Source organism: Vombatus ursinus, unplaced genomic scaffold (assembly GCF_900497805.2).
Source record: "Vombatus ursinus unplaced genomic scaffold, bare-nosed wombat genome assembly UNPS02001287.1, whole genome shotgun sequence".
In the NCBI taxonomy this organism is placed as follows: Eukaryota; Metazoa; Chordata; class Mammalia; order Diprotodontia; family Vombatidae; genus Vombatus; species Vombatus ursinus.
This window is the reverse complement of record NW_020941065.1, coordinates 9,400,599-9,428,111: the sequence shown is the minus strand read 5'-3', so window position 1 is coordinate 9,428,111 and position 27,513 is coordinate 9,400,599. Positions and strand designations below refer to the sequence as shown.

The 27,513-nt window shown below is 46.4% G+C and overlaps 1 protein-coding gene across 4 annotated transcripts; it reads right to left on the bottom strand.

Annotated features, from left to right (window-relative positions):
* Positions 1-154: 154 nt before the first annotated feature.
* On the bottom strand, positions 155-26,026 carry RNF10 (ring finger protein 10). 4 transcript variants are annotated; one of them, XM_027862786.1, is made up of 17 exons: positions 25,837-26,026; positions 14,454-14,653; positions 13,130-13,329; positions 12,388-12,478; positions 11,239-11,423; positions 11,019-11,155; positions 10,348-10,508; positions 7,720-7,854; positions 7,094-7,373; positions 6,836-6,969; positions 6,487-6,604; positions 6,194-6,295; positions 5,335-5,484; positions 4,258-4,358; positions 2,056-2,113; positions 1,792-1,950; positions 155-1,356 (listed from the first exon to the last, which is right to left on the bottom strand). In XM_027862786.1, exons 1-17 carry the CDS (start codon positions 26,000-26,002, stop codon positions 1,277-1,279), a joined length of 2,457 nt encoding a protein of 818 aa, XP_027718587.1. In that variant the 5' UTR covers positions 26,003-26,026; the 3' UTR covers positions 155-1,276. The 4 variants fall into 4 exon arrangements, with proteins under 4 accessions (XP_027718587.1, XP_027718605.1, XP_027718595.1 ...); XM_027862804.1 differs by having other exon boundaries at positions 155-1,353; XM_027862794.1 differs by having other exon boundaries at positions 7,094-7,370.
* Positions 26,027-27,513: the final 1,487 nt, after the last annotated feature.

Sequence of the window (27,513 nt, the reverse complement as noted above, 5' to 3'; positions counted from 1 at the left end):
CTTACTGCCCAGCTTGATCCAAAAGGAGGGGAAGGTAAAAGAAAGGAGGCTGCAGGTGTGTTTTTGAGCAATGCTGGAGATAATTACCTGGGGTGCAGTTTTGGCCAAGGGTCCTAGGTTTGTTTTTTGTTCAAAAAAGAAGGCTCACGCTTCCTCTTGTGCATATGATTTATTGCAACTGTTTGCCTTCGCCATTACGTTACACCTAGAGGTCACTTTATTCAACAACAACAAAAATCCACATCACTGAAACTCGGCTTCAAACCAAACCCCAAGCAGCACATAATGAGACTGCTCCAGAAAATGAGAGATGCAGATGTATGGGGCCTTACTGCTTTCAGCCCAGCTCAGTATCAAGCCCGTATGCCTCCTGCATCCCAACCAGAGGTCCTAGCTCAATAGCAGTGGTTTCCTCTGCCAAATACCCAACTGTCCCTTGCTTTTGTCCCTCAGACCTGTCCCACTGGTGCCTCCATGCCAACCATGAAATAGGCATGTGGTTACTGCAGCTTTCTAATCAATCAGAGTCAATAACTTTTCCTTGCTGAGCCAGAGGAGTTAGGTTAAGAGGTTGATGGAGAAGTCTTCCCTCTCCCAGGCAAGTTCAAAATCCAACTGCTGTATACTTGGAGACCTAAAAATCCTCTGAACTTGGCACTACAGGCTGTCTGCCAGTCAGAAGAAAAACAATTGCAATTTGAGCTGGATGTCCTAAATCCAATCTACTCCCACACCCTTCTGTTCTTTAAAAAAGAAAAAGAAAATCCGGAACAGGTAGAAGAGACTAACTTGTGAAAAAAAGAAAAAAGAAAAAGATGTGAACTGTGATTAGTGTGTCCTCTAGAACCCTGTGAGATACGCAGCAGGAAAGGGGGGGGGGTCAGATGAGCACAGCTGTACCTTAGAGCCCATGCTTCTGGCGGTGCCTCGATGGCTCTCAGGCTGCCCAGAAGGCGTGGCCTCCCAGGCGCCAGAAGCTGGGGTACAATGCTAAGACCACCTGCACATAGGCCAAGAGATGGAATTGGCATGAACTAGAAACCTTGACTGAAGGTTCATTTATGTGAGTGTCAATACTTTATTCTGGTGTAAATATTGGAAGCTGGAAAATACACCGTATTTAAATTAGTTCCTTTGGTTTCCCCCTTGATCTGTGGAAACTCCCCCTCCCCCCCACAGAGCTAATCTGTGCAAACTCAAGTCCTTAAAAACTATAGCAGCAAAACAAAGCAAAGGAAAAGAAAACACCAGCTGGAGAGGACATGGGGGCGGAGAGTCACTTGGTGTGGACCACCGAGGTGCTGAACAACAGCTTCTTCTTCTGTTTCTTCCTTTTCTTTCCTCCCTTCTCTTCTGCTAAAGGAAGTACAAAGACAGGACTTAGCTATGACTCGGGGCTCAAGGTAACCAGAGCCAGGGAGGCTGAAGCCACCACTCTGGGGAAGGCACAGTGAAAGTATGGGGGAAGGCCCAAAGAGCTTAGCATCGACTAAGAAAATGGAGACCCACAGATGACCAGAGTCGTTCCTCTAGGATGTCATGGAGGCAAAGATCCAGACATGGCAATTCAAGCGGCCTGGGATTAAGAAAAAGGTCTTCAAGGTGGCAGACATGTGAGCTAATAATAAACCTCAGAGAGATGAATTTGTTTTAGTCTGTGGTCCATTTTGACAATTAAACCCATGTAAAAATGGGGCCACAATCTATTTTAACAGATAATACTCCCAGTGCTGAATGAGAATTTCACGTTCAGGCACAAGGTACTGAGTAGGTCAGCGTCTCTGCCCTTACCAGAGAGCAGGTCTGAGGAGGCTGGCGTGTCCAGTTTCAGGAAGGCTGCTTCAATTGCTTGGCTGAAGGAATTCTGGAAGCTGGGCACAGGTACACGGTCTGAGTTGTCACTTTCCCCATCACTGTCCACAGGGGCAGGAGGAGCTAGAGTGTTCTCATCTAGAAAATGCCAGAAACACTCTCATGGCAAGGATCTGAGCCACCTAGATCCATAAGACACTCCCCTTACAGCTAGGGTTCTTAACAACTGTCCACTCATCTCACCTTTTTTGGAGGCAGTTTTGGGCCACATATCTGCCTTTGCTTTTCCAACCCTCAGCATCTGCCAAAGAAAAGCTGTTGTTAGCCAGGACAACAATTAAGTTTCACCTAGCATGTTCCAGTTTCTGATCAAGCTCCACTCTCTTGACCCTGGGCTAATAAAGGGAAATATTTGCTATTAAGCCTAGATCAGATCATTATTCAACAAAGAGTCCAGTGTAAAGCAAGCCTAGAGACCTAGATGAATTTCTTCACAAGTGATTAAAAAGAATCTAAGGCATTCAGAAAGGGCCTAAGAGGTCCATGATGAATGTCAATAAGTAGTTCTTGCTACAGTCTCTTTGGTTAGTTCCTGAAATGTCTTCTACCAAAGGCCCTCCATTCAATAGCTTTCTACCTGCCTCGGGTAGAAACTCGGATGTAACAAGCAGCCGCCATGTCTGTATTGTGGTTCCAGTTGAGGCAGTGATGTGGTAAAGTGGGCAGAGCACTGCGCCTGGGACCAGAGCTCAAACTCGACCTCAGACATACACTGGCTGTGGGACCTGGGGCAAGTCACACACACCTGTCAGCCTCAGTTTCCTCAAATGTAAAATGGGGATAATACCACCTGCCTCTCCAGATTGTTTTGAGGATAAATGAGATTAATTATTGTAAAGTGCTTTGCAAAGAGCACAGTAGGTGCTTAATAAGTGCCTCTTCGATCTAGCTGCCTTATGGTAGGGTAATCTCTTCAGCCTGCCAATCCTTCTCAAACACGTCGTAATCTCACCACCCTCAAACTGTTCACTCCCCTTTATTCCAAGCTGTAACTTTCCCCTTTTAACAAAACAGCCACTGGCTTTCCTGAGACTCAGCCTTTACATTTTTCTCAGAGCATTTGAAATCAGAGCTCTTCCCCCCCCCCCCACCTCGGGCAGGGATAGCAGCAGTCGGACCAGGCCTGGTTAGTAGTGCTCACAAGCCATCTGCCATTTCCCAAGAATGTCATAAGCAGGCAGATGTTTAGAAGCTATTAACATGCTAGAAAAGCAAGCTGGTTTTTTGTTCTTCTAAGAAGAATGATGGAAAGTTTAGTGACAGGGACAAAGAATAATTCTCAGGTGGAATTTCCTGGTTCTAACAGGTGCTCTTAACTTTCCAGTAACGTGCCACTTTGCTTTTTGATCCAGACAGATGTTCTCCATTTAATGGGAATTTTGTTAAAGTACACATGTCACCTGGATTTTTAACATGCAGTCCTTAAAAGACCTCGAGGCTAATCTGATTTCAAAAGGAGGAATATCAGCAAGCTAAGACAACTGCCAGACTCTCAGGCACCTGTCTGCCAGCTCCAACATCTAGAAGTTGAACATCATAACCCCCTCCAATGATCACCAACCCCATTTCATCATATTCCAAATGTTCAACTTCAATCCATTACTAAGCAACGCCAGCTTAAACCTTCTTTTGTGAAGGCCAGTATCAGCTGCTCCAGACCAAGACTCCAAACTGGTTGACCTACTAAACTAGCAGCCAGGGAGAAATAAAGTGTCACTCTCAAAAAACTTCAGCCATAGAACACTCTTCACTAGCTATCTGAACATTAAGATTATTAAACTATCCCATAGAACTGACTTGGCTACAGTCACACTGCTCTATTATTTCTGAATATTCTACTGGCTAAAACAGGAGAGCTTGGCTGCCAAGGGTTTTTACCTAAAACAACCTTTATTTTTCTCCCCCTCCTTGCCAAAGTGAAAAGGATGGGACTGTAGAAAATCAATCTCCCCCTGGCCTGAAGGGAGGAAAAGGAGCCCAGCTGTAGATTTTACACCCACAATTCAATAACCTTCAAAGTTCATCCATGCCCTTCTCTTCCACAAGGCCCCTGCTGGCTCTTCACCCACACAAACCAGAACCAACTCCCACTTGTTCCAACTCTAAGCATTCCCAGCCAATAACGGTCATCAGAGGAAGTGCTGCTATTACATTAACTTGGATTACTACCATTTTCAAAACGGGGAATGCAGAGGGGAAGTTCTTACAGCCAGCTCTCAGTGACACACATACAGAGAAGCCCAGGAAGTTAGGCATCCGGGTTTGGGACCTATGGTAGCAGATGACCTCATTCACCAGGTCCCTTTCCATTAGACGGCAAAGATCATAAAAAGGTCAAGGACAGAATGAGCAGCAGTGCCAAACACTCTTCCGCAAAAGGTTTACCTGGGCAAAGGAAGGAAAGGGAGACTCTTCCTCCAGGCTCCCAACGCAGAATGAAGGGGTGCCCTGACCGTCAGTGGGTGACAAAGAAGCCAACACAGAGCCTGCAAAGGAAGGACCATAGACTTAATCACAACAGTAACTTAATGAAAGCTGTTGTTTTCCTCAGAAAAGGAAGAAAATGAGAACACGAGCTAAATAATCCAAAGAGAAGATACTAACCAAATTAAATTTATTATCAAACATTAATCCACTTTGCCTTTTCATCTTCCTCATAAAAAAGCTAAAGAGCTTGGTCTATCAATGCACATAAGGAGTTCGACAAGTTGTTCCCAGAGGAACTAAACTCTCTTCCTTCTCATCTGAAATGCTGGCTGGCTCCCAAACTCTGGAACGTCTATACCAGTCACCGCTCTAGAGAAGAACAGTTTGATACAAAAATCTCCACTCGGCAGATCCGAAATGGGCAGACTGGTCATGTTTGCCCAGAGTTTTTAAAAACTAAGTGTAGCTGGAGCCGAGCTGGGCACATCAAGCCTCACCATGCTCCTCAAGGTGGTGCACTGCACATACAAGGTCTACGTGGAGTCATCTAGTACAACTCACACCGCACATGACAAGTCATCAGCCAACCAGACTCCACTTGAAGACCTCCAATGAAGGGGAACCATTACCTCCCAAAATAGCTCCTTCATTCTGTAATCACTTCAATAGTAAAGACATTTTTTCTTATGTCAACTTGAAATGCCTCCCTGTGATGTCCATTCATGGCTCTAAAGATGTGATGGTGAGAACCAGCTGGGAAAAAATGAATTGCTCCTGTTCACTCCCAGTTCACTGTCCAGTACTGACGCTCTGGGAACCAATGCCTGAGCCCGTCACCTTGGTCTACTTTAAAGGTGGTCTTCTTGACCTTTAGAAAATTTATTGTGAAAACAACAAAACTATGCCTTAAATTGAGGTGACATGTTCTGGTAGGAAAGGCTAATAACTTCAGCTGTGGTGTTTAATAATGGGCTGCAAGTCTGATAACCTCTAAAACTTGTGACCAACTGGGGCACAATGACTTGACATCCTCACCTGCATGGGACCCTGGGCTTCTGCTAAGAGGAGACTGTGAGAAGGAACCATGGTCCTCAGTGCTGGCGAGAACCAAAGAAGGATCAGGGGAACAGGCATTGAAGGCAGGAAACTGCTGGAGGTTCTCTAGAGCGATGTGGACTTCAGGATCTACGAAGGAAGGATTCTCAGCCAGGATTTCAAACTCTCCCCCAGAGCCCAAGTTGGTAACACAATCACAGCATCACAGCCCCCAAAGCCAAAATTATGCCCAAGAGAAACAGGCAGAGGATGGGTGCTCATCAGTCCACAAGAGCACCAGGAAATGAACCTCCTAGCCCGAATGCCATGCTGTTTTCCTGAATAGTGTCCCTCTGGCATTGAAAGCCTGTGCTGACTGTGCTGACAGTTTTTCTTCTAACACCGGGGGGGGGGGGGCAGGACAAGACCAGTAGTGTTGTAGGGCCTACAACACCATCATCCCCTCCCCGACCAGCATCAGGGATAGCAGAAAGAACACCAAGATCCATAACAGAGAACCTGGGTTTGAATCCCAGGCAATATGCTTCAACCTCTCTGGGTCTCCAGTTCCTCATTTATAAAATGAAAGAGTTGGTCTTGCTCTTCTCTAAGACCCCTCCCTACTCATCTGGTCTCCAGGCCTATGGAGCTACAATGAGAAGAGCTCAGGTAGAGCCCCAACGTTGACCCTTAAGTGCATGACCATGGGGAGGCCACAGCCCTTCTCTGAGGGAGTCTCTTCACTTGTAAAATGAGGATGCACTCGGGGCCTTGGGGACCCAATTCAGTGGTACCCTCAAAGGCTATAGAAATGCCAAGGCCCCCTCTGGGCCCAGGGCAGATGGGCCTTCTAACTTACACTTGCCCTGCTTTTTGTTTTCTTCCATCTCAATGCGTCGCTCCCTCCGTCTCTCCTCCCGAGCCTTTCTCTGCCGTAGCCGTCGCCTCTTCTCAATGTCATCTGTGGATCAGAGTGCTTAACACCAAGTCTGGTCCCACACCTTTCCCTGCTCCCAAGTGGCAATGCCCACAGATGGGACACACAGAGGTAACCTCCTCCCCCAACGTGATTCACTCAGGCTAAAGCAACTGTCACTCACTGGTTTTCTGGCCACAAAAAGAAAGTGGAGCCCACCAGGGAGAGATGCTCACCTGAAAACATTTCCAGAGTTTCCTTGGAAACGACAGGTGGCTGCAGAGCCAGTTCACAGATGCTGAATTCACAGGTGAGAGGCAAATGGCAGAGGTAACGATGCCGCTGTCGAACATCCTACAGTGCACAGGGGAGCCAAAGTTCAACAAAGACCTAAGCACCACACTGCAAACAATCCACAAAGTCCTGGGCACAAAAACCAGCAGGAGCTTTGAGGAAGCGGTCCCCTTGCTGCCCTGTGCTCAGGATTCTTCCAGGGCGTGGCAGTGCATTTCAGCTCCGTCTCCACTAGTCTTAAGGACTGAAAGAAGCATGAGCACTGTCTGCACACACAACACCCGCCCTTACCTCCGATATAGAGTAGCCAGCGATCTCCACCACCGTGGCCGTGATCTTCTCAGGGCTCTGCTCCAGGCTCCCATACTCCCGCACGAGGCAGCGCACATTCACGGGATGCAGAAACATGTACTGTCCATCCTCCGCTGTGGACAAGAGTCACCATCACCGTTCACCACCCTTCTTTCCTCTCGAGTCTCGAAGCCCTCCCAATGGTAGTCTGATCAAAGCACGTGCAGAGATGCCCAGCCCTCCCAGAGTGCCACTAACCTTGATAGAAGTAGTAACAAGGAGAGCTGCCCAAGGACCTGGCACCAAGTGTGGCCTTGGGCTCCCGCTGGCTGATTTTGTGGCATGTGGTCCCTTCTATACCATTTCCATCCAGGATCTCCGAGTCATACACCTCTGTTACCACCCCAGGCTCCAGCTCAGTCACTGCCTCCTCCTCTTCCACCAGGTGGGGAGAGGGAAGAGGAGGAGAAGGAGATCCTCGAGGGCAAGGGTCCACAATTTCTTCATCAAAAGCAGACAGATACTCCAGTAGACACTGCTGAAACAAAAGCTCATCAACAGCAAATCCACTTCCCGCTAAGAAGACACATCAGCACCATCCCGGGGAAAAGACACAGGCCTGGGAGCCACCATCTGCATTCTAGCACTGGTCTTCTTTCTGGTGAATCACTTAGCTGGACTCTAGAGGGTTCTGTTTCCCCAAGACTGAAAGTGGCAATCTGACCACCTACTCCTCTCTGTGTCAGAGATGTGAAAAATGAATGGTCACAGGGTTAAGGGTTTAGGGAGCCCCAGTCACCAAGACAAGGTGCACGTCTACAAGCTCATTAATAGTGACAGGTAAGCAATGACATGGGCCAATCAGCATCAAGGAACACACCCACCTGGGGGCTGGGCTGGAGCAACGGCTCTTTGTCCAAGGGTGCCGCTATCAGGACCAGCTCTTCTACAGCTGTCACGACATCAGTGACCTGGCCACTTCTGGCTGCATCCAATCCTGATAAAGCTTCCTCTCGAGCCTAATGCCAGAGAGAAACGTGGGGTTCATCCCATCTTGTTGAAAAAGAAAATCCTTTTTGCAGGGAAAGGAACCATAATATCCTCTCCCAGGAGCAACACAAAGGCAGCATGGAGTCTAACCAAGCAGACTGTTTATGTTGTACCAACTCGAGAATGCCAGTTCAGGATCCCACACCACAAGAAAAGGGAACACTGAAAGCTCTCTGGGAGCCAGAGATGTCCTTCCTTAGTGGGTGGGGCGGGCTGCTTCAACGGCCTGGCCCCTGCCTTTTTCTCTAACTAATCCTGCCAGCTCAGGCCTGTCGGCATCTCTGCCCAAAGCTGTCGCTATCAGTGAATGAAGGTAATCAATAGAGGTCTTGTTAGAACAACAAGGACGCTCACCACTAGTGTTTACAGCCCAAAAGGCCGAGGGCAGAATGCTTTACCAAGAATGCTTCCTGAAAAGACAAGTTTTTGTGATGAAAACCAAAGACGTGGACAGTAACAGTAAAATTAAAGGACACAAATTAAGTATGTAATTTTAATTTGAGAACCAGATCCCTAAGAAACAGAACACCTGGGCAAAATTCCCTCGATGCTCTCAATGTCCAGCAGGGGTCACCAGAGGGGAACCTAGCAACCTAAAAAGAGGCAAATTCCTCCAGGCTCAAATTCTCCCAAAGGTACTTGGAAAACCTTCAAGTGTAAAGTGCTCTACAAGAAAAATGTCAGTTAGCCAGAAATGCTCCAGGAATAACGAGACTATGGCTTAATTAGGCATAAACAGAATAAAGAGAGCAGAGCCAAAAAACCAAACCATGTGACTACACCAACATAAAGAAAGCCAACCCACAGAGACAACTATAATATCCAAGGCAAAGGACACATCCTTCCCTTCTGGTCATCAATAAACTGAATGTTTTGGGGGGATCTATTTATTAGACAGGCTTCTGGGATGTATTGTTTTGTCTGATACGAATGAAAATATTTAAAATTTCTTTTTGTAAAAAATTCTTCTAAAATCATACAGCATGTGTAAACAGGAAGGGACCTTAAGAAGCATCGTGTCCATGCTACCCCTCTTCCTATTACAGAGAAGTGTAGATTAACTCTGAGCCTGATTGCCACCCGAGTACTAGAATGCATCCTTCAAACTCAACAAGTCAAACCTGCTTCTCTTGCCCATGGTCCCCTCCTCTTCCCAGGCACCCTTGTTGGAGATCAAGAGGCATCTTTCTCTCCCTTCTCTTCCTTCCTCCCTTGCCCCTTGAGGCAACAAGTCCTAACTATGCCACCTCTGAAATACCTCACCTATCCCATCTGTCCTATCTTGTTAAATTCTCCTGCTACTAACCTGTTTCAGACCCTCATTATCTCTCACCAGAACTATCACTAGACGCAAGAAAAGTACCAGGTCTCTTTCCTCCAACCTATCCTAAATACTGATGTGGCCTTTGCTCAAAATCCTTCAAGCACTTCAATTTCCTTAACACTTATCTAAGATGTGAACAAACTAGTCCTAACTATCCTTCCAACCTCATCTCTCATTATCCCTCCCTCGGGTCTCCTCACCTTTACACTCTGGCCAAACTGGACTTCCCTGGGGCCCAGTCCTTCCCATCTGTGCCTACCCTGTGAGTAACATGTTGATCCCCTGTTGGTAATCCCACAAGCTGCCCTCAGTCCACAAACACCACGCCCATCCCTCAAGGCTTCGCTCCAAACCTCCTCTGAGCTTTTAACGAGGAAGAGCTGAAGGAGTTTAAACCGAGATGCCCTGCTGTGATTTACAAGTCTGTCCAGAACTCCTCTGACCTTGTTTTTCTCTCTTCCTAAAGAAGGGCTGTAAACCATGTTATATACAAGATATATCTGAAGCCTGTGTATACAGTTCTGGTTTCACATACGTCTTTCCACATTTCCTGAGATGTTTCCTTTTCTTTTTAATGGCACTCTTCTCCAATTGTCAGACCCATGCACCATTTCTGATGTTTTGCTATTACATTTATAACAGCTATCTTTTCCATATAAATCCATTCATGATTTTGTGATAAAGTCTCAGGGATGGGACTGAGTCAGGGCAGACCAGTTTTGTGACACAGTCACGTGACTCGCCAGGATGTCTGCACCTGTCTGTCATTCCACCAACAACACAGTGGAAGGCGTCGGCTTTGCTTCTAATTACACCAGCTACTACTCCAGAGTCAGCTCCATGACTGCAGGGACCACATTTTATTCAGGCACCAGTAAACACATCAAGAAATAAGCTGCTTAGGGGTTTCATTGCAATAAATCCACCCAACAACTGAACATTCCTTTAAGGATTCAGGATTATATTCTAATCAAGCCACAGCACAAAACTAATTCATGGGAAATAGAAGGTAAGTTAAAATACTGGCCCCGAGAGACACGAAGAAAAGCCCCGGATTTGCCTTTGGGTGTGATTTTCAACACTAACTCTCTCTCTCCAGCTTGTCTCTCCCATGTCCCTTCTGCTCAGGTCTCCTCACCTTGAGCTCCTGGAGGGCGGCCTCAACAAAGCAAGCCTCAGGAGAGTGCTTCTCCTCTGCCAGCTGCTGCTCCAGGACGGCCTTCTCTTCTAGAATCACTCTCTGTAGCACCTGCTCCTTGGAGGCCAGCAGGAGTTTAGAATATTGGCTGTGCTGGTCATCTGTCCAAGGGGAAAAAAACCCAGAACCCCAACTTGGTGAACCTACTAATACCAAAGATGTATGACCAAAACAAATATCTATCACTATCAAGGTTGCAATTACTGTACATAAAATTTAATCAGGCTTGAAAGCTGAAGGTTCACTTCATTTTGCTGGTCTTGTAATACCAACAAGAAAACCCACATCTAGCAGCACAACTGGGACTAGACCAGATTGGGGCTGCCTATCACAGTGGTGTCAAACTCAAACAGAGGATCCCTATGGCTGCATATTGACTTAGAAAACTATAAATTAACATTATCTAGATTGTATTGTATTTTTATTTATTTATTTTGTTAAACATTTCCCAATTACATCTGAATGTGGTTCTGGCTGGACCTGGGAGTTTGGGGCAACTTGTGGGCCTCAGGGTTGCTATCTCTGGTCTACCAACTCAGAAGTCAAAGGTCCTAGTTAAGGGGCTCTGGAGAGGTTGTGCCAACATACTTTTAATTAAGCAGGTAACTCACCTCCAAGGTGAATAGGCTGATCTACATTCATCCATTTGGATTTGGGTAAAGCCACTAACACACCCTTCTCCCTTCTCATGAGCTGCATTGTGATGGTATCGCCAACAATGTATTGGCGTGACTCTGTAGCAACAACACTGTAATGTGGGAAGAGAACTGTCAAGTGGAGATAACGTGCACCTGAAGCACTATGGATTGGTGAACTGCCTCTCAGCCTCACCTCTTGAGATCCTTCTTGTGAACAGAGCTATAGCAGATGGGACATTTACTCCAGGTCTTCTCACTCAATGAAAGGTAGTGCAGTATGCACGCCCAGCAGAAAATATGCCCACAGCGTGTGATCTTGGCTGCAGTTGGCGGGTAAAGGCATATTGGGCAGGACGGCACCTCGTGACTACAGATGCGCTAGAAAGGCACAAGAATGAGACCAGTCAGAGCTCAACTGACCTGACCATCCCAGACACTCCTCAAAAAAATCTTTGCCATGTTCATACCTTCTACTGTACATGAGAGAAACAATTTATAGACCCATTTACAAGCAAATCTGTTACATTTCAGGACAGCTCTAGCCCCGGCAGATGACATAAAGTTAAAGTGTGTTCTATGCCCAGCACAATTCTAGTTCAAATCTGCTGAGAAGCAGCTTGAGTTTGGCTTTAAATGCACTGACTTCTATACCAACAAGAACCCACGCTTTTTCCAAGGTAGGGAGAGAGGAAGGTGATTCCTTCGAGGGCTCCTTTCTCATTAGAGAAGATCTACAAGATAAATCAGGCCCACTGGTATGATTCAGCAAGAGACTGTTCAAAGGCTTTCCAGAACTTTCAGCATTCATAATGAATACCAAAAACAGCTATGACTCTATGACTTTATTTTTCCCTTCTCTTGATGAGGAAATACAGCTGTGTGGCTCAATCATCTGCTGGCTCTGTCCCCGGAGACTAGGTTTGGGGATATTTTTACTGTGATTGGGTCCAAATATCTGCACAACAAGCCTGGTGTCCAAACAGTCTGCTGCAAATGAAATCATGTTCCATGCAATCACCACCTTCTGGGTCTAGAAGTCAACTTGCCCCCTCCCCCAAGTTCAATTGGCTATTGCTTTCTGATATGGTTAGACCTTTTACTAGAGCTTGAGGCTACAATCGAGGCTGCTCTAACCCAACTACCCCCAGAACCAATGCTGATTCCCCAGCTACACATAGAATTCCTTATCCCTGGAAAATGGGGTTAAAACTTCCTAACTAAGATTCTCCACTGGAGGACACAGAAGTCTCAGCAGAAACTTGCTCTAACAGAGGAAGGGAGGGAGAGATCCCTTGAATTTTTTCACCCACCCCCTGTCAACAAGCTTAGCTGTGCTACTGACCACTTGTTCCACAAAGTCCCAGTTGACCAAGGTGTCAGGGTCAGCAAAATTCACTGTGTAGTCTTGGTCTTCAGACACGACAAACTGGCAGCTGGAAGAGGAAATGGGGGAGGGAAAAGAGCAGCCCATCAGCAGATCTGGCAAAGAACAGCCACGCTGTCCAATATCAAGTCAAAAGCAGTCCCATATGCTATCTTGTACACAGAACTCTACACTGGGGTACGGCATAGAACCTCTACTTTGAAAGGTTACAAAAGGCCCAGCAGACTTGAGTTTAATAAGAACCACTGAACTCAATTTCCACCATAGCAAAAGCCAGTCCGGCCCCTCCCCCAAGCCTCTCTAGAACTAAAAATAGCCCAGAATCCTGCTTTGTCAAGGGCTAAGCAGCCAGTTTTGTCCCTGGAGGCTGGACTTGGGAAACAGTGAAGTAAATCAAATGGCTACCCGGCCTAAAATCAAATTCAAGCCTTGTCCTACGGTTAGCCCCACACAACTTTAGAACGATAAGCATCTTTTATCACTGTTCTAGAGAGGGAGATTTGAGTAAGAAGGCAATTTTACCCCAGACGTGGTCCCACTAGGCTGGTCCTTACTATACCAATGGGTGCCTCACTCCCACCACGCCTTCCATCCCCCCAGAATACAAGCACGGGTCGCCCTCATAAACAGCTGCGAGAGAGAACGACTTCACAATGTCCTCAGGAGAATTCACATTTCCACCCATTTCCCTTCTACTCACTTGGCCTGCAAGAACAGCTCCTTGTTAAAAGGCTTTTGTCCCCATTTGTTCCTCTTTCCCCAGCTGCCATGGCCACTGCCTTCAAAGTGGCCTGCCTGGCCTCGGGGTTCAAAAGTGAAATTCAGTAAGTGGTTTAGATTTATCTTCTTAGGACCAGAGAATTGGGCAGGGCTGAACTCTGCCCGTTGAGCCTCTGCTACCTTGAGAAAAAAATGGCAGTATTTTAGATGAAGATGACCCAAGCACTGATTTCACTACAGATGCCAGTACAACACCCCACTGCTCATTAAATTCTACTTTGGCCCCTGGAAAAAATAAAGCTGTAGCTAACAGATTAAAACAGACAAAAACAAAGCGTTTGCCCACTTCAAAGAGAACAGTCTAAAATCAGGCCAAGTAAAAGAGCCCCCAAAAGCTGGAGAGGGAAATCTGTATCATGCTGACTGTTTTGACTAAGCCAGTCTGCCCTCCTACAGGGCAATAAGTCATCTAAGAACAGAAAACAGCAGGAACTCTGTTGTGCACATCTGGGTACAGAGAGGTTTTTATCTTATTCTCTCCTCTAAACAAAAGCCTGCAGCAAGATGCCCACCTCCTCCTCACCCTTGTTAGCTACTTGCTCCCTGGGCCAGCCTCAGCTGACACTGCCCCTCGGAACCAACCTGCTGTGGCTCCCTCCCACAAGCTTAAGGATCCTGCCAGAAAAGACTCTCTCAGACACATTTCTACTCATTTTTAATTGAAACTGACAGAATTAGAACTTGTGGGCTGACTAACTCTCAGGCTAGAAATAAATCTTATCAGCATCAAATTAAAAACCAATTTAACAGGTGGTACAAATACACAATCATCTGAAAGAAATCCTGTGTCTCTCACACACACTGTAAAAGCACATGGCCCAGCCTGCAGGTTTTTCATTCTCCCAGCACTCCCATCATGGAAGACATCGTCACGCTACCAGAGTGTGGCTTAGAGCCAGCCAGGACATATCTTAAATGTCATTCTACAACTAAGAAATGCCAAAGAGGACATCATCCTTCTTACTTCAAGAAGAGCCTCTACACAAAGCTAAAGTTACCCACATCATCCAACACCTCAAAACCCAGCCATCATGATGCTGTGATCTGCAGCCATCCTGAAAACACGTTCCTGCCTCCAAAGGCATGCTCACCACCTTCTGAGGAAGGAGCAAGAGTTTCAAGAACGGCAGGGCTTTCACACAAAAGCACTCAAGGTGATACTTCCATGACTTTCACAAAGTGGAGACCCAACTGGCAGGCTGCCATGCTTCTCGGGGTCCAGGGAACCTTCCCAGAAGCCTTACCTCATCTCGTCTTCCACCATTAGAAGAAGAGCTAAAGAGCTTGCTGCTGCCGCCGCCGCCCCTCTGAGGGGGCATCTTGTGAAAAGTTTTGCTTTTCTGTGAGTTGGAGCGACGGGACTGGTTATTAAAGTTTTCATTTTTGGGGTAGGAAGTTTCACGCTTACGGTTATAACGTTTGGATCCACTGGCATTCTTTCCATCTAAAAAGCAAGAAGACGCAAATGAAAGTTTTATGAAGAGTCTCCGCTTCTCAGTCGCCAAAAGGTGACACATAACCCTCCCCCCATCCCAATGGCTGGATTTGGGCCAGGCTGTTGGCCTTCATTAATAGATTACAAAAGCCAAGGCAAGACCAGCTGCTGCGCTAATTACAAATCTGTGTGGGTTCTACTGGTTTCTTTTGGAATTATGATGAACACAGCTATATGCTGCTATAACTTTTCCATGATCCTATTCCAATTTTGGCATTATGGTCTGTGGACCCTCAGCATTTTTGATGATTGGGGCTCTTATGGAATAGTTTCAAGGGCTGATTCTCATAATTCTACTTCCTGTACAGAATTTATAGTCGCTGCTCTTAGAAACACTCATGGAAATAGTGCAGGACCTAGTTAAAGTAGACTATTACTGAGCAGTAAGAAATGATGAAACTGAGCGATTAAAAAAAACCAGGAAGACTTATAGTAACTGCTGCAAAATTAAGAGCAATATGCACAACGGCTACAAAGACATAAAACAAGAAATCAATCAAATACAATAAAACCAAGTCAAATACCTAATTAACAATGCTGTTTCCAGATTATTCAAGTTGAAGCACTCGAACACACAACACACAGGTAAGGGAAGATGAAAGCTAATTGCAGTCAATGGAATAGGAGAATACGTTATTTTACCTAGAAAATTTCAGTATTAAGCTAACACACTTTCTTTGAACCATTAAGTGTAACTTCAGCCTAGGCCTTTCATACATATTTATAAACTAGGCAGAAAGACAAGGCAACCTAATAAAGTTTCCTAGTCTGGACTCTAGAAATCAATATTATCAGAATATCATTAATGGATTTAAATATAAAATTCAGGGTGAACAAAACTTTAGGAAACCTAATATATGACTATGATTTTTTACTCTGGACCCTTCTACCACCTGCCCCAAGCCTGACACCTGAGATATTACCAAGTTCAAAATTAGCCGAGACGAGAGGAGCTCCCAAAGCAGCCCTCAGCCAAAAAGGGGAGAAGGTACCACTCTCATACTTCAGTTATATCAAAGCTGATTTGGAACCAATGCCAAAATCATAATAAGAAGAGGCCTGGACTTGGAGTCAGAGGACCCTGGTTCAACTGGCTCTGCTATTTACTACCTGTGAGACTTGGGTGAGTCACAACCTCACTGGGGCTTGTTTTCCTCATTTGGAGAATAAGGCAATTCAAGAAGATAATCTCAAGGTCTTTCTCCAGTTCTGAATCCTATATGCCTTCTATAACCATTCTATTCCTAATTCATTTGTTCATTCCATGTGTTCCATTCCAATGCAAGAAGGGAAGTGGCTAAGTGAAGCAAAACTGTGGATATTTTCAAAACATCTTATGAAAAATGAGAGAAGCAGTTTGGCTTAGAAGCTAAACAACTGGCTTCCAAACCACGAAGACCTAGGTTCAACTCCCACCTATGACATATACTGGCTGTAACCCTGGGCAAGTAAGACCTTGAACCTCTCAGGGCTCCAGACATCTAAGACCATGATGTTGCAGAGAAGGTGCCAAGCTTCACTGGTAAAGGGAATTTCCTCACTTGGAAGTTCCCTACAGAAATGAAATCACAGGTCCACTTTGTAACTCATAAAATGTAAACAGAAATTTTGGCAATTCCACCCTGCAGTAGCTGAATAAGTCATAGTAATGAGAGTAGCAATGAACAAAAGTTCTAAGAAAAATGAAAATTTCCCCTTTAGTAAAAATTTATCTCAAACAAGTCAAAGCCACAAGTTATTCAATATTTCATGAAAACAGAAATCTAGTATCTACAGCAGTTGTGGGGGGGGGGGGGTGAGCACTTAATTGCCAGATGAAGGAAATCAAAGCTCTGCAGCGCTTTCTCCCCATGCTGTATGGCTCAAACCAACATTAGCCTTATAAACTATAAAAAGGCAATTTTCAAAAGTCAGGAAGGCTTAGTTGACTTTTAAAGCTGAATGCCAAATAGAAGTAGACTGAGGATCAGCCAAGGTCCTTCATATTTCAGCTGCAGTGGTGGGCACCAGCCCCCATGCTTGGCCAGCTTCTTCAGGTGGGCTCCATCCTCCACAAACCAGCTCCCCATCTCATCTCCTTGTGGTACTGAAGAGTTAGACCAATTGCTACCATTTGGGCAAGATGACAGCAGCCGGCAGTGCTGACTGGAAAGGCCATCAACAAGGGGTTCCAGCCTGGGTTCACTCCTACTCACATTCCCAATAATTCTGGTCAAAAGCAATGTCTACAATTTTCAAACTCTTGATTGAAGTTTAAAACTGAGTCTTGTTACTCATTTATACCTGATACCAAGAGGGCTGTCCTAAATGTCCTACATGCCGGAAAGGATCCAATTTTCAAAGGTGAATTTGATGTTGATCATGGAAATCCCCCTGGATCCGTGAAAATTATGTTGTTAACCCCTCAAAAAGCTGGAAATCCAGGAGATATTTCTAACTGTTCATCTCCCAGGGAATTAATCTTGAGAAAAGAGAAAAAAAATGTGGGGGGGGGTGGGGGCAATGAAAAGAGCAGATGGCCAAATTTTTACTTCTAGAGAGGAGCACAAATATTTCAACATTTCTTAGGGCACTGGCAAGTTACATATACGTTAGGAATCACTATGAAATAAAAGCACTGGTGAGGACGATTCCTGATTTGCATAGGCCTGTCAACTCACCCAGAAGGCCAATCTTCAAGATGTCCCCCACTTATTACAACACTGACAAGCAACAATTTCATAAGGCTTACAGAATCGCTCTGATAGAAAACAAGTCCAGGAAGTACTTAGTTCTGAAACACCAGCACTGACCACATTACAAATACATGACTTTACTGCTGCTACCCCTTCCACCCCAACCTCTCTGCTTCCATTGCACTACAGCAAGCAAGTCAACACAGCAGAACTGAGGGTCTGGGTATGTTATCTCTAACACTGCACACCCGGCAGCAGTAAGATCGAAGGTGCAGCCAGGCCTGGGGCCCAGAGATAAAAACTCACAGCACTATTTTTGCAAGGAGACTGTTTGTGGAAAGCTGGCTAGGATAACGCGAGGGCAAATTTTTCTCAGCCAGACAGTGACTGGCCAATAGGGATTCATTTTCAGACTGTTTAGCAGGAAGAGTTAATTTTAAGCAAGATCATAGCACTGGATGGACCTCTCCCTGAAGCTTCCTTCACTTAGGCCTAACTAATGCTCCAAAACACACTAGACAAGGTTAAGTGGCCCAAAGCTCAAGATCTGTGATGGTCAACAAGGCAAGGTCTCCAAAGCTGACTACAGAGCCCCTGCCCATTTACATTCTCCACAGCAATGATAAGATCTCTGCCGAAGAGCTTCTCTTTCCCCACCTCCAAATTAAGGGCTCCGTATCATTTTCAACAAGAGTCACAACAAATTATCTGGCAACGTGATATCCATATATAACTCCAATTGTGAAAGCCCGGACAGGTGGCATTACTTAGGTCAGAGCAACAGATAGGAAGTTATTGCTGCTGATTCATGGGAGGATCATGGTCAAGTTCCTTACCCACAATACTCAGAGTAGGTGATAAACACTTCCATCACAATGGGCAGCACAGGGGTTTGCTACAAGACTAGCTAATCGAATTTACTTAGGACGTCAATGGGATGACTATAAATACTAAATGGAATATATATAGCCAAGGTTTGGAATTGGAGGCCGTGTGGACAGGTGATAGACACCCTGAAGGGCTCCCTAGTTTGTGGGAGAGCAGAAAGAGGCCATGTAAGCTCCTCAGACCTGAGTAAAAATTTCAAGTTTTTTCCCCAAGCAGTACCTGTTGAGTTCCCACACAGTAAGAGTCGAGCCTAGAAGACACAAATATTCTCAAAGAAGTTTGGATTCAAGTCATTCTGCTTTCCGAGGCCATCATCATCATCATCATCTCAAACTTCCTGTATAATTCTGAGGCCTCTTAAAGGTGAATAAGTTTGCACTAGCAACCTGCCTTCTGGCATACAGTAAATGAACAGGAAGAAGGCCACATTATTAACCCGAAAGAATTGCCTCAATACCTGAACTTCTGCTAGCCTCGACAGTGACTGGGCCCACCCTCCAGCAGGACTCTTGTCTTATGGGGCAACAACTGGGCTCTGCCTCACGCTCACTGTAAAGCTAAGCTTCCTTCTTCCTATTCATTCGCCTTAATTTCTCCTCTTCTCTCTCGTACTTTTTTCTGGGCAATGCTCATGGAATATTTCACTGTTAAAAGTTCTTAGAATGGTGTCTTTTAATTCTTTACCAGAAGAATTACAACATCCATCATTATTACTGGAAAGAAGCTATAATCCAAATCCAAAGCACTCCATAAATGTCAGCTACACAAATATAACAAAGGTAAGGGAGCTTATCTGGAAAAACCCGCTGTGCTATAACTGGAGAAAAGAATGAGCCGTTCCAATTTTGAAGGCCAAGGAGATTTTGGGGTTTACCTATTACTAGTATTCCATGAAGGGTGAACACATGATAATGGCAGACATTTACAAAACACTTTTTGAAGGCTGCAACTTGCTTCACATATGCTACCTCCTTTGAGTCTCGACATCTCTATGCTACAGAGGAAAGTGGGGCTCAAAGAGAGCAAGTGGCCTGGCCAGGGTCACACAGCTAATCGAGTTTCAGAAACACGAGTTCTCCTGAAACCAAGGCCAGCACCATCTCCTAAGCCACACTGCTTCATCCCCAACAGAGAGCAAGAATGAAGGCAACCGAGCTTGTGGGTTAAAACTAAGACAATGTGACCATTTTCAATCTCCCCAAGTTAGACATTTTAAACTAAAGGCTGCTTTGGTGGGATTTTTGGTAAGGTACAGGGAAAGGAAGGGATGGAAAGCTATGAAGCTCGCAGTGCTCCTCACAGTCCCAAGCCCCTCCCCAGCTCCTGCTTCTTCATGCCCTTGAGTAAACAAAGACTATTTGGAAGCTGGGGTTGGAGGGGACTTGTTTATGAAATCACTTGGAACTCCATTCCCATTCTTTCATTTGGGGAAAAGGCTATCGACACAACTCGGCTGTCAACACTATTCTTAAGTTTTACGTTAAACAGACACACAAGCTACTTTCAACCAACAGTTGAGTCATAATTCAACATAACCCTGAACATCTGCCAATACTTAAAACACACACAGTGAACTTTATGCCATAACCCTTCTGTTAGGTTTACAGGAGTCAAGTTTGGTAAGCAACTAACTCTCATGGCAAGCGCAGACCAGGAGTCTCTTTTTTCCCTGAACATCTAAGTAGCAGCAGAAAGAAGAAGGCACTATAGTAAACACAGGCAGATCTGTGTGAGGCTTCTTCGTTTTCAAACAAGTTATCTTAACAAAAATTTCTGTTAAGAGAGTGTCTGTCATCTGTGTGTTTACACAGGACTCAGGAAAATGAAGGCCTCTGGTTATAAAATTCTCATTACGTTCCATAACTTTTCATTTCCGTACAAAAAAATTTAAGGTAATATCTTGAAAAACGATATGTATTGAATTTTAAGGAATCCATGTTAGGTAATCAGAATGAATCCATACTTATCCAGCACATAACTTGCTAACAAGTTAATACAAATATTTGCTTGCATGAGGCCATAACCCAAGTCTCTACCATCCTGGAGACAAAAGCAAAACTCAGGTCATTTCCCAACAAGTTCCAGGGCAGCAGAGCACAGACAACACACCTTCAATAACACATCACTTTTAACAGTGTTGCTGACTTTCATATACTTTCTCTCTAGTGGACACACTTAAGGACTTTGTTAACAGGTGGATCAGAAATACAGAAGCTTCATAAATGGAGACTTAGAAAAAGTAGCTGAAAATTTGGAGGCCTGAAACGGGAGAGTCACAGGTCAGACAGCTCCGACCTGAGGATAGAGTGCAAAAGGAAAACATTCCTTCCCTTCTCTATCCATCAAGAGGATGAGGGTCCTTATGGCACCTTTAACGTTTTCCAATCGTTTGCCCAGACCATCGAATCACTCCAGTGCTGGCTGAACTGGTGATCCAAGCTCAACTTCAAAGTGGATCTGTGATTAAATCACAAGTGTACAAAATCCAAGACCCAGGCCTGCTGTTCACTGCAGTTGTCAGTCACAGCTTAGGAAAGGACACTAATGTGCCTGAGACGTTTGTCACTTTATAAATTGGCGGAGTCTGTTCACATATGTTCTCAAATGGCACAATTAGATCTGTTGTCTTGTTACCCAGGTTTCATAAGCAAATGTCAAATGGAATAAACAGTGAGCAGTTTACAAATGCACATCAAGTGCTTTGTGAACCTGAAAACATTTGATAAATGGTGGCTATGACCAGTGTGCCAAGGTACGAGGCAGCTTACATCCATGGCGCCGTTAGAATTTGTTTGTTTCTCAACTCGAACAAAGGGAGCGCCTCATTTGGAGACCTTTGCTCTGCAAAGGGGTGCTGCCTGACGCTCCCTCGCCCCATTTTGTGTTCTTTAAAGAGAGAATGTTAAAGCTGCCTAAAACCAAATTATCACGCCTTTATTCTAAGTTTTGAGGTTCCCTGGCACATTACCAACCTAAAATCAGTTCAGGCATCTCTATCCTGTCTCTCAGGCTCTGAAATCTCAACTTTTGTAGATGTGCCCGTCTTCCAGGACTAACCCATGTTCTGATTCTAATTTGTCTGAATTTGGTTTAGCCTACTGCAAAGTCAATCCAAATGAAAGTGAATTGGGGGGGGTGGGGAGGAGGAGATGGGAAATGGAGCCTGGACACAACAGAAAGGAGGATGAGACTTGGCAGCAGCCTCGGGCTTGGTGTCACTCCCCATCTCTGGGTTTTAGTCTCCTACTATGTAAAATAATGGAGTTGGACTAAATGAGCTCCAGCATTCTTAGAAGCTTTAAAATTCTCTACGATAGGCAGGCATGAGGAGGGCAGAGTTACATCTTATAAACATGGAATTTGAAAACCATCTAGTTCAAATCCCTCATTTTACAGATGAAGAAACTGAGGCCCTGTTCACCATTAGCTGGTAGTAGAAACTAGAAAGAGCCCTCGTGAGGCAGCAATGTTCTGCAAAAAGAGCTCTGGGGTCCAGAAAGCCTGGTTAGAAAGCCTGGTTTTGACATCTACTACCTAGTTCTAACCTGGGGCCACTGGATTCCTTCTGGCCCTCAGCTTCCCCATCTGTATAATGAAGGAATTTGACCAGACAACCTCCAAGGTCCAGTTCTAAATCCTCTTCTACTGAGCTAAAATCTGAGGCCTCACCCATCCTGAAATGTTGTAGCTGGCACAGGCAGGCAGGAGAACAGCAAATTTACACATTACAGAAAAGGTGTCCATTAGTAAACAAAGTTCTTCTCTGAAACTCTAAGCTGAGGACCCAGGTGCCCAGTTTAAAGAGTGCTTTAGGACTGCATACATTCACTAGGGAAATCCTGGTGACCAGAAGCTCTGATGAATTACCTCTCTGCCCCTCCCCTTTCTGGGAAGAAGGAACAGCTGAAAACACAAGGTCACTGAAACAAATGGAGGGGTCAGTAAAGACCACAGAGTGCAACATTCTCAGGTTCCAGAGGAAACAGGTCCAAGGAAGAAAAGGGATCAGCTTAATATGGTGGCTGAGATGATGGAAAGGGCACGGGTTCTCTCAGAAATGTGGGCACAGTGGAACATGTGCTTCTTCCAGATCTAGTAAAGGGGAAAGGAGGATAAGGACTCTGCCAGCTGGCCTCAGATCAAGGTAAAAGAAATTCGACCTCACTAGCTGTGTGACCCTGGGTAAGTCACTTAACCCCACTTGCCTTTAAAAAAAAAAAAGAAAAGAAAGAAATTCAACCTCAATGGAGCCCAGCAGATCTTGGTTCTAATCCTGGCTCTGCTACTTGCTCCCCATGTAAGGTAAACCCTTTGGTTCCAGCTGTTAATAAAGTTCTTATGTTAAAATCTGAGCTCTCTCCCAGTTCCAAAGCTCAGATCTACCTTTGACCTCAGTTTCACCATCTGAGAAATAAATGACCCTTTGATCACCTACCTCACTGACTGTGGGAAGGAAATCACTTTTTTCAAGAGCTGCAGGGCCATAAGCTATCTCAATGACACCAACAACTCTAAGTCTGGAATTAGAAAATACTGGAAAAGGGCCTGCCACTAAGAGAACATTACAAATGGATGATCTAGTCCCACCCCCTCATTTTACTAAGGCCAAAGATGGAGAAGTGACCTGCTCAAAGTAACCCAGACCAAAAGGTCGTAGATTTAGAGTGTGAAGGACAGTTAGATAAAAGGGACCCTAAGGCACCATATAAATATCGGCTACTACTAATCCAACGCCCTCCAAATCACACAGATAATAGGATCAGAGATTTAGAGCTGCAGGGGGCCTCCACTGTTGTTGTTCAGTTGTGTCTGACTCTTTGTGGGTTTTCTTGGCAGAGACTAGAGTGGTCTGCCATTTTCTTCCCCCAGCTCATCTTACAGATGAAGAAACTGATGCAAACAGGGTAAAGTGACTTGCTCAGGGTCACACAGCTAGTAAGTGTATGGGGTCACATTTGAACTGAGGTCTTCCTGACTCCAGGCCTAGCACTCTGACACTGTGCCCCGCAGCTGGCCCTAGATGGGAAGAAGGCCTTCAGGGGCCATCTATAATCCAATCCCCCCTCCCCCTATTTGAAGCAGGAAACAGAAGCAGAGAGAAGTGACTTGTCCAAGGTCACAGGCAGACAGTGGCAAAGGCAGGATTGAAAGGAAGGGTGCCACAAGACCCTGGGGATTTATCTAGTCCAACCTGACCTTGGGGGGGGGGGAGGTGGAGACTTGCCAAAGCTACACAGGTAGCAAACAGCAGAGCCCCTTTTAGACCAAGACACTCCAAAAGCCTATAAAGAAATAAGTTAAGCACTTGAACAGAATTTCAGTAAAGTTAGCTATGACCAATTTCTGGCACTAAATGAATGGGAACTGGAAGGAGTAAACATTTCTCAGCTTTGCATGTTACCTTTCCAACACTGACCATGTGCTCGGGAAGAAAAACTGAAGAAAGTGAATTATAATCAATAATTGATTTAAAGAAAAGACTCAAACTTCAATGGAAGCTATATAGTATCATAAAGACAATAATTTCACTCAACAGCAGAAGCAGGATTGCAAGCTGAGGCCTCCTAGGTCTTCCTACCTTAGAAGTGAATCACCAAGTCTGAAGGCAGCCACACCCCACACACACTCCCAGGTCACTGCTTTGAAAGGCAAGGGGCACTTAGAGAGAATCTACTTTAACCAAGGAAAATGAGACCCAAAGAAGTTCAACGACCAGCCCCAGGGCACACAGAGGCTGAGTGGCAAGGCCAGGATCAGAGCCCCAGGATCTGCAACTGCCACTCCAGCTCTCCTGACTTAGGAGATGCACCCTCTGGTCAGCCCCATCCCACCTGCATGGGGAACAAGACCTTAGAAATCACCTCATCCAAGTGCTAGAGAATCCAACCCCAAGGGAGGAAAATGAGGCCTACAAGCTCAAGGACTCAGGTGAAGAGCTGTGGGCAGGGTCCACATCCCCCCTCTCCAAATCCAGACCTCTCGCCTTAAAGAGAGATCATCACCCCACCCAGGGGACAGCCCCACACCTTTAAAACTGGGAGTGATACTCGGCTGTCATCTAGTCCAATCCCACCCACCCAGGACCGGCTTCCAGCTGGGCCCTCAGCCTCCAGAGCCACAGTGAGCTGCCACCTCAGCCCCTGCCCAGGCAGCTGAGAGGGGCCACCAAGATGACCCAGTCTCATCCGTTCATTTTATAGAGAAGGAAACAGACCTGGGACAAGGAAGAGCATCTGGTCCAAAACCCATCAGCTGTGGGCTGTGTCTGGCAGAGACATGGAGCTCTGGACCTCAAACTCCAAATCCAGCCTTCTTTATCTGGTATCAGCCTGCCCTTTCACCTCAGAGGTGAGCTGTCATCCCACCTCTGCTCCCTCAAGTCACAGGCTCACAGCCTTTAAAGCCAGAAGGAACCTAGTCCTACCTTCTCAGTTTAAAAAAAAAAGAAAATTAAACCCTGGCCTTAGGAAAGAGACTCGCTTGGGGTCACACAAGTATTACCACAAATAATATCCATATTATCAACAGCTTAAAAAGCAGCAAGGCGTAGTGGTTAAAGTCCAGCCTCAAACATAAATGGATCGTTACATCGTGGTGGACAAGTCTGGGGCAGTGGAGAGACAAAGTTTCCAAATTCACAAATGGCAAAAAAGTCAGAAGATTTGCATAGGCAAAGAAAGCTCCTCACAGGAAACCTAAGCTGATGGTCTCAGGTGCAGACAGAAAAAGCTAACAGCTCATTTATAAAATGCTTTAAGACGGCCTGTTATCTCTTCTTCACAAGGACCCCAGAGATAGGTACTATCGTTGTTCAGTGGTGTCTGACTCTCTGTGACCCTATTTGGTGTTTTCTTGGCAAAGATTCTAGAGTGGTTTGCCATTTCCTTCTCCAGTGAATTAAGACAAAAAGGTTAAGTGACTTGCCCAGGGTCACACGGCTAATAAATGTCTGAGGCCAGATTTGTACTCAGGTCTTCCTGACTCCAGGCCCACAGCTCTATCCACTTCCCCATCTAGCTAGCTACTTACTATTATTATTCCCACTTTACAGATAAAGAAACTAAGGCTCCGAGCTGGTTACTTGATTTCTCAGGGGTCATGCAGCTATGAAATGTGGGAGGTGCGACTTGAAGCCGAATTTCCTTGAATTTCAGCACTCTACGCGCTAAGCTAGCCTGGATTAGAACCCAAATCCTCAGGCTTCAAATCAAATCTAGAATTCAGAAATTCGTTCCAAGATACTCAGCGAATATTAGCGGCTAACCTCACAAGAACAGGGAAAAAGAGAACCGGCGAGGACTTGTTCAGGGTCACACTGCTAGTGTCAGGGGCAGCATTCGAACCCGGTCTTCCTGACTGCAAATCCACCACCTGGCCGCCTCCGGGCCTCATCGAGCCTAAACGCCTCCTTGTGCCGGGGAGGCACTAAAGAGGCCTAGAGAGGCCAGAAAGGGGCGGAGGCCGGCCTGGACAGGAAGGGCTGCAGGATAATCCCGGCCGGCCGCCGCCCTGGGGAAGCCCCGTGCAGCTAGCTGCCCGCCCGCACACGCGAGCTCCCCCTTCCCTTACCGCTCTTGGGTTTAGACTCGCCGGCAGGCCCCGCCGAGGCTGCGCGGGGCGGCTGCTGTCCTTTGCTGCTGCAGCCCCCAGAGGCTGAGGAGGAGCTGGGGGGCCCGCTGTTCTTGTCCATGTCGGGGGCGGCGCTGCTGCTGCTGCTGGGCGAGCTGTGCGGCATCAACGGGGGCCTCGAGGGCGGCGGCGAGGGTGGCGGGGGGCGCGGCGGCGGCTTCGGTCGGAGCGGAGCGGGCGCGGCGGGGAGCCAGGCTCATGGCGTTGGGGGCCGGCGGCGGACGGCGGGGGCGGCGGCAGCGGTTCTCGGCCTTCATGGCGACATTGTCCTTGCTTCCTTCCTCGGCTTCTCAAACGGGGCGGGCGCGGTGCGCGGAGGGCTCCCGGGCTCGGCGCGGCTCGGGCCTGGCGGCGAAGGCCGGCGGCGGCGCTCGGACGTCCGGGCCGGGCCTGGCGGAGCGGGGCGCAGCGGAGGGAGAGGGAGGACAGGGAGGAGGAAGGGGAAGGAGGACGGGGCGAGATGGAGGGACCGCGAGCCCCGCCCGCCGGCCGGCCGGACACTCTCGCTCTCCTGCCGCGGGGCAGGGGAGAGGGTAGCGGGGCGGGGGTCGGAAACTCGCCTCGCCTCACGGCCGGGCCGAGGCCAAGCTGCTCCGGGAATGGCGACGAGTCGCCAAACAGCGCCGCCGAGAACCCGGATGCACTATTTATAGCGGGGACGCCGAGCCAGGAGCATCCCGGGAAATGTAGTTTGGACCGACTTCCTTTCCCCCGCCCCGCCACCTTCCCGCACAAATACACAGCCCAACCTCCCAGGCGTCTCGCGTCATCAGCCGGCCCCACAACACGGGCTTATGGGGGTTGTAGTTCACAGGGGCACCAGACCAGACCAGCCAGGCTTGCTAGGTGTTGTGGACCGATTGGGAACTGCTCCCGCGGGAAGAAGAGCCACGTGGACAAACAGCATCGCTAAAGTGTCGGGGCGGGGCGGGGCGGGGCGGGGCGGGGGGGGGGAGGCATGGGATGAGGGATGTGTGTGTGTGTGTGTGTGTGTGTGTGTGTGTTTGTGTGTGTGTGTGTGTGTCCACGCGCGATTACACAGACACGGATGTGAATTGGCAGTTTAGTTGAAGAAACATTTAAGCTGCCACTGTCTTCCAGGTGATGTGCTTACAATAGATATGTGTGCATGCACATGCATGTGTCTACGTAGGCATGCATATATGCACCTAGTTGTTTCTATTCAATTCAATTAACATTTATTATTAAGTTATTACTCTGGGCCAAGCATTGCACATGTACACACATTACCTACATAAATATTGGTACATCAGTACATAAGTACTGTGTATGGATTTTAAGTACCTACTGTGTGCCCAACACTGTACCTATCCCTTTGTGTATGCACATGTGTATTATGTATTTAAATACACGTTTATCTCTATGTCTTTGTATATGCTGAATTTAATTCAACAAGCATGAAGCACCTAATAAGCCAGGCATATTTTCCTTTGGGTTTTATATATGTGCATATAAAATAAATACATATGTGTATATAAAATAAATACATATGTGTGTACATGCAGCAATACATACACACGTGTGTATCTTTCTGGAAGATTCACAGCTTTCTTCTTCTTCCCATCCCCACCAGTCTGGATTTGGGGCTCTTGGCCC

Excerpts from the sequence above, each read along its gene's own strand:
- RNF10 (XM_027862786.1), bottom strand. The coding sequence starts at position 26,002 with ATGCCGCACAGCTCGCCCAGCAGCAGCAGCAGCGCCGCCCCCGACATG. Across the intron at positions 13,330-14,453 it reads ATGGTGGAAGACGAGATGAG|GTAGCAGAGGCTCAACGGGC; the intron begins GTAAGGCTTCTG and ends TTTTTTCTCAAG. Across the intron at positions 4,359-5,334 it reads AAGCCCAGGGTCCCATGCAG|GCTCTGTGTTGGCTTCTTTG; the intron begins GTGAGGATGTCA and ends CTTCCTTTGCAG.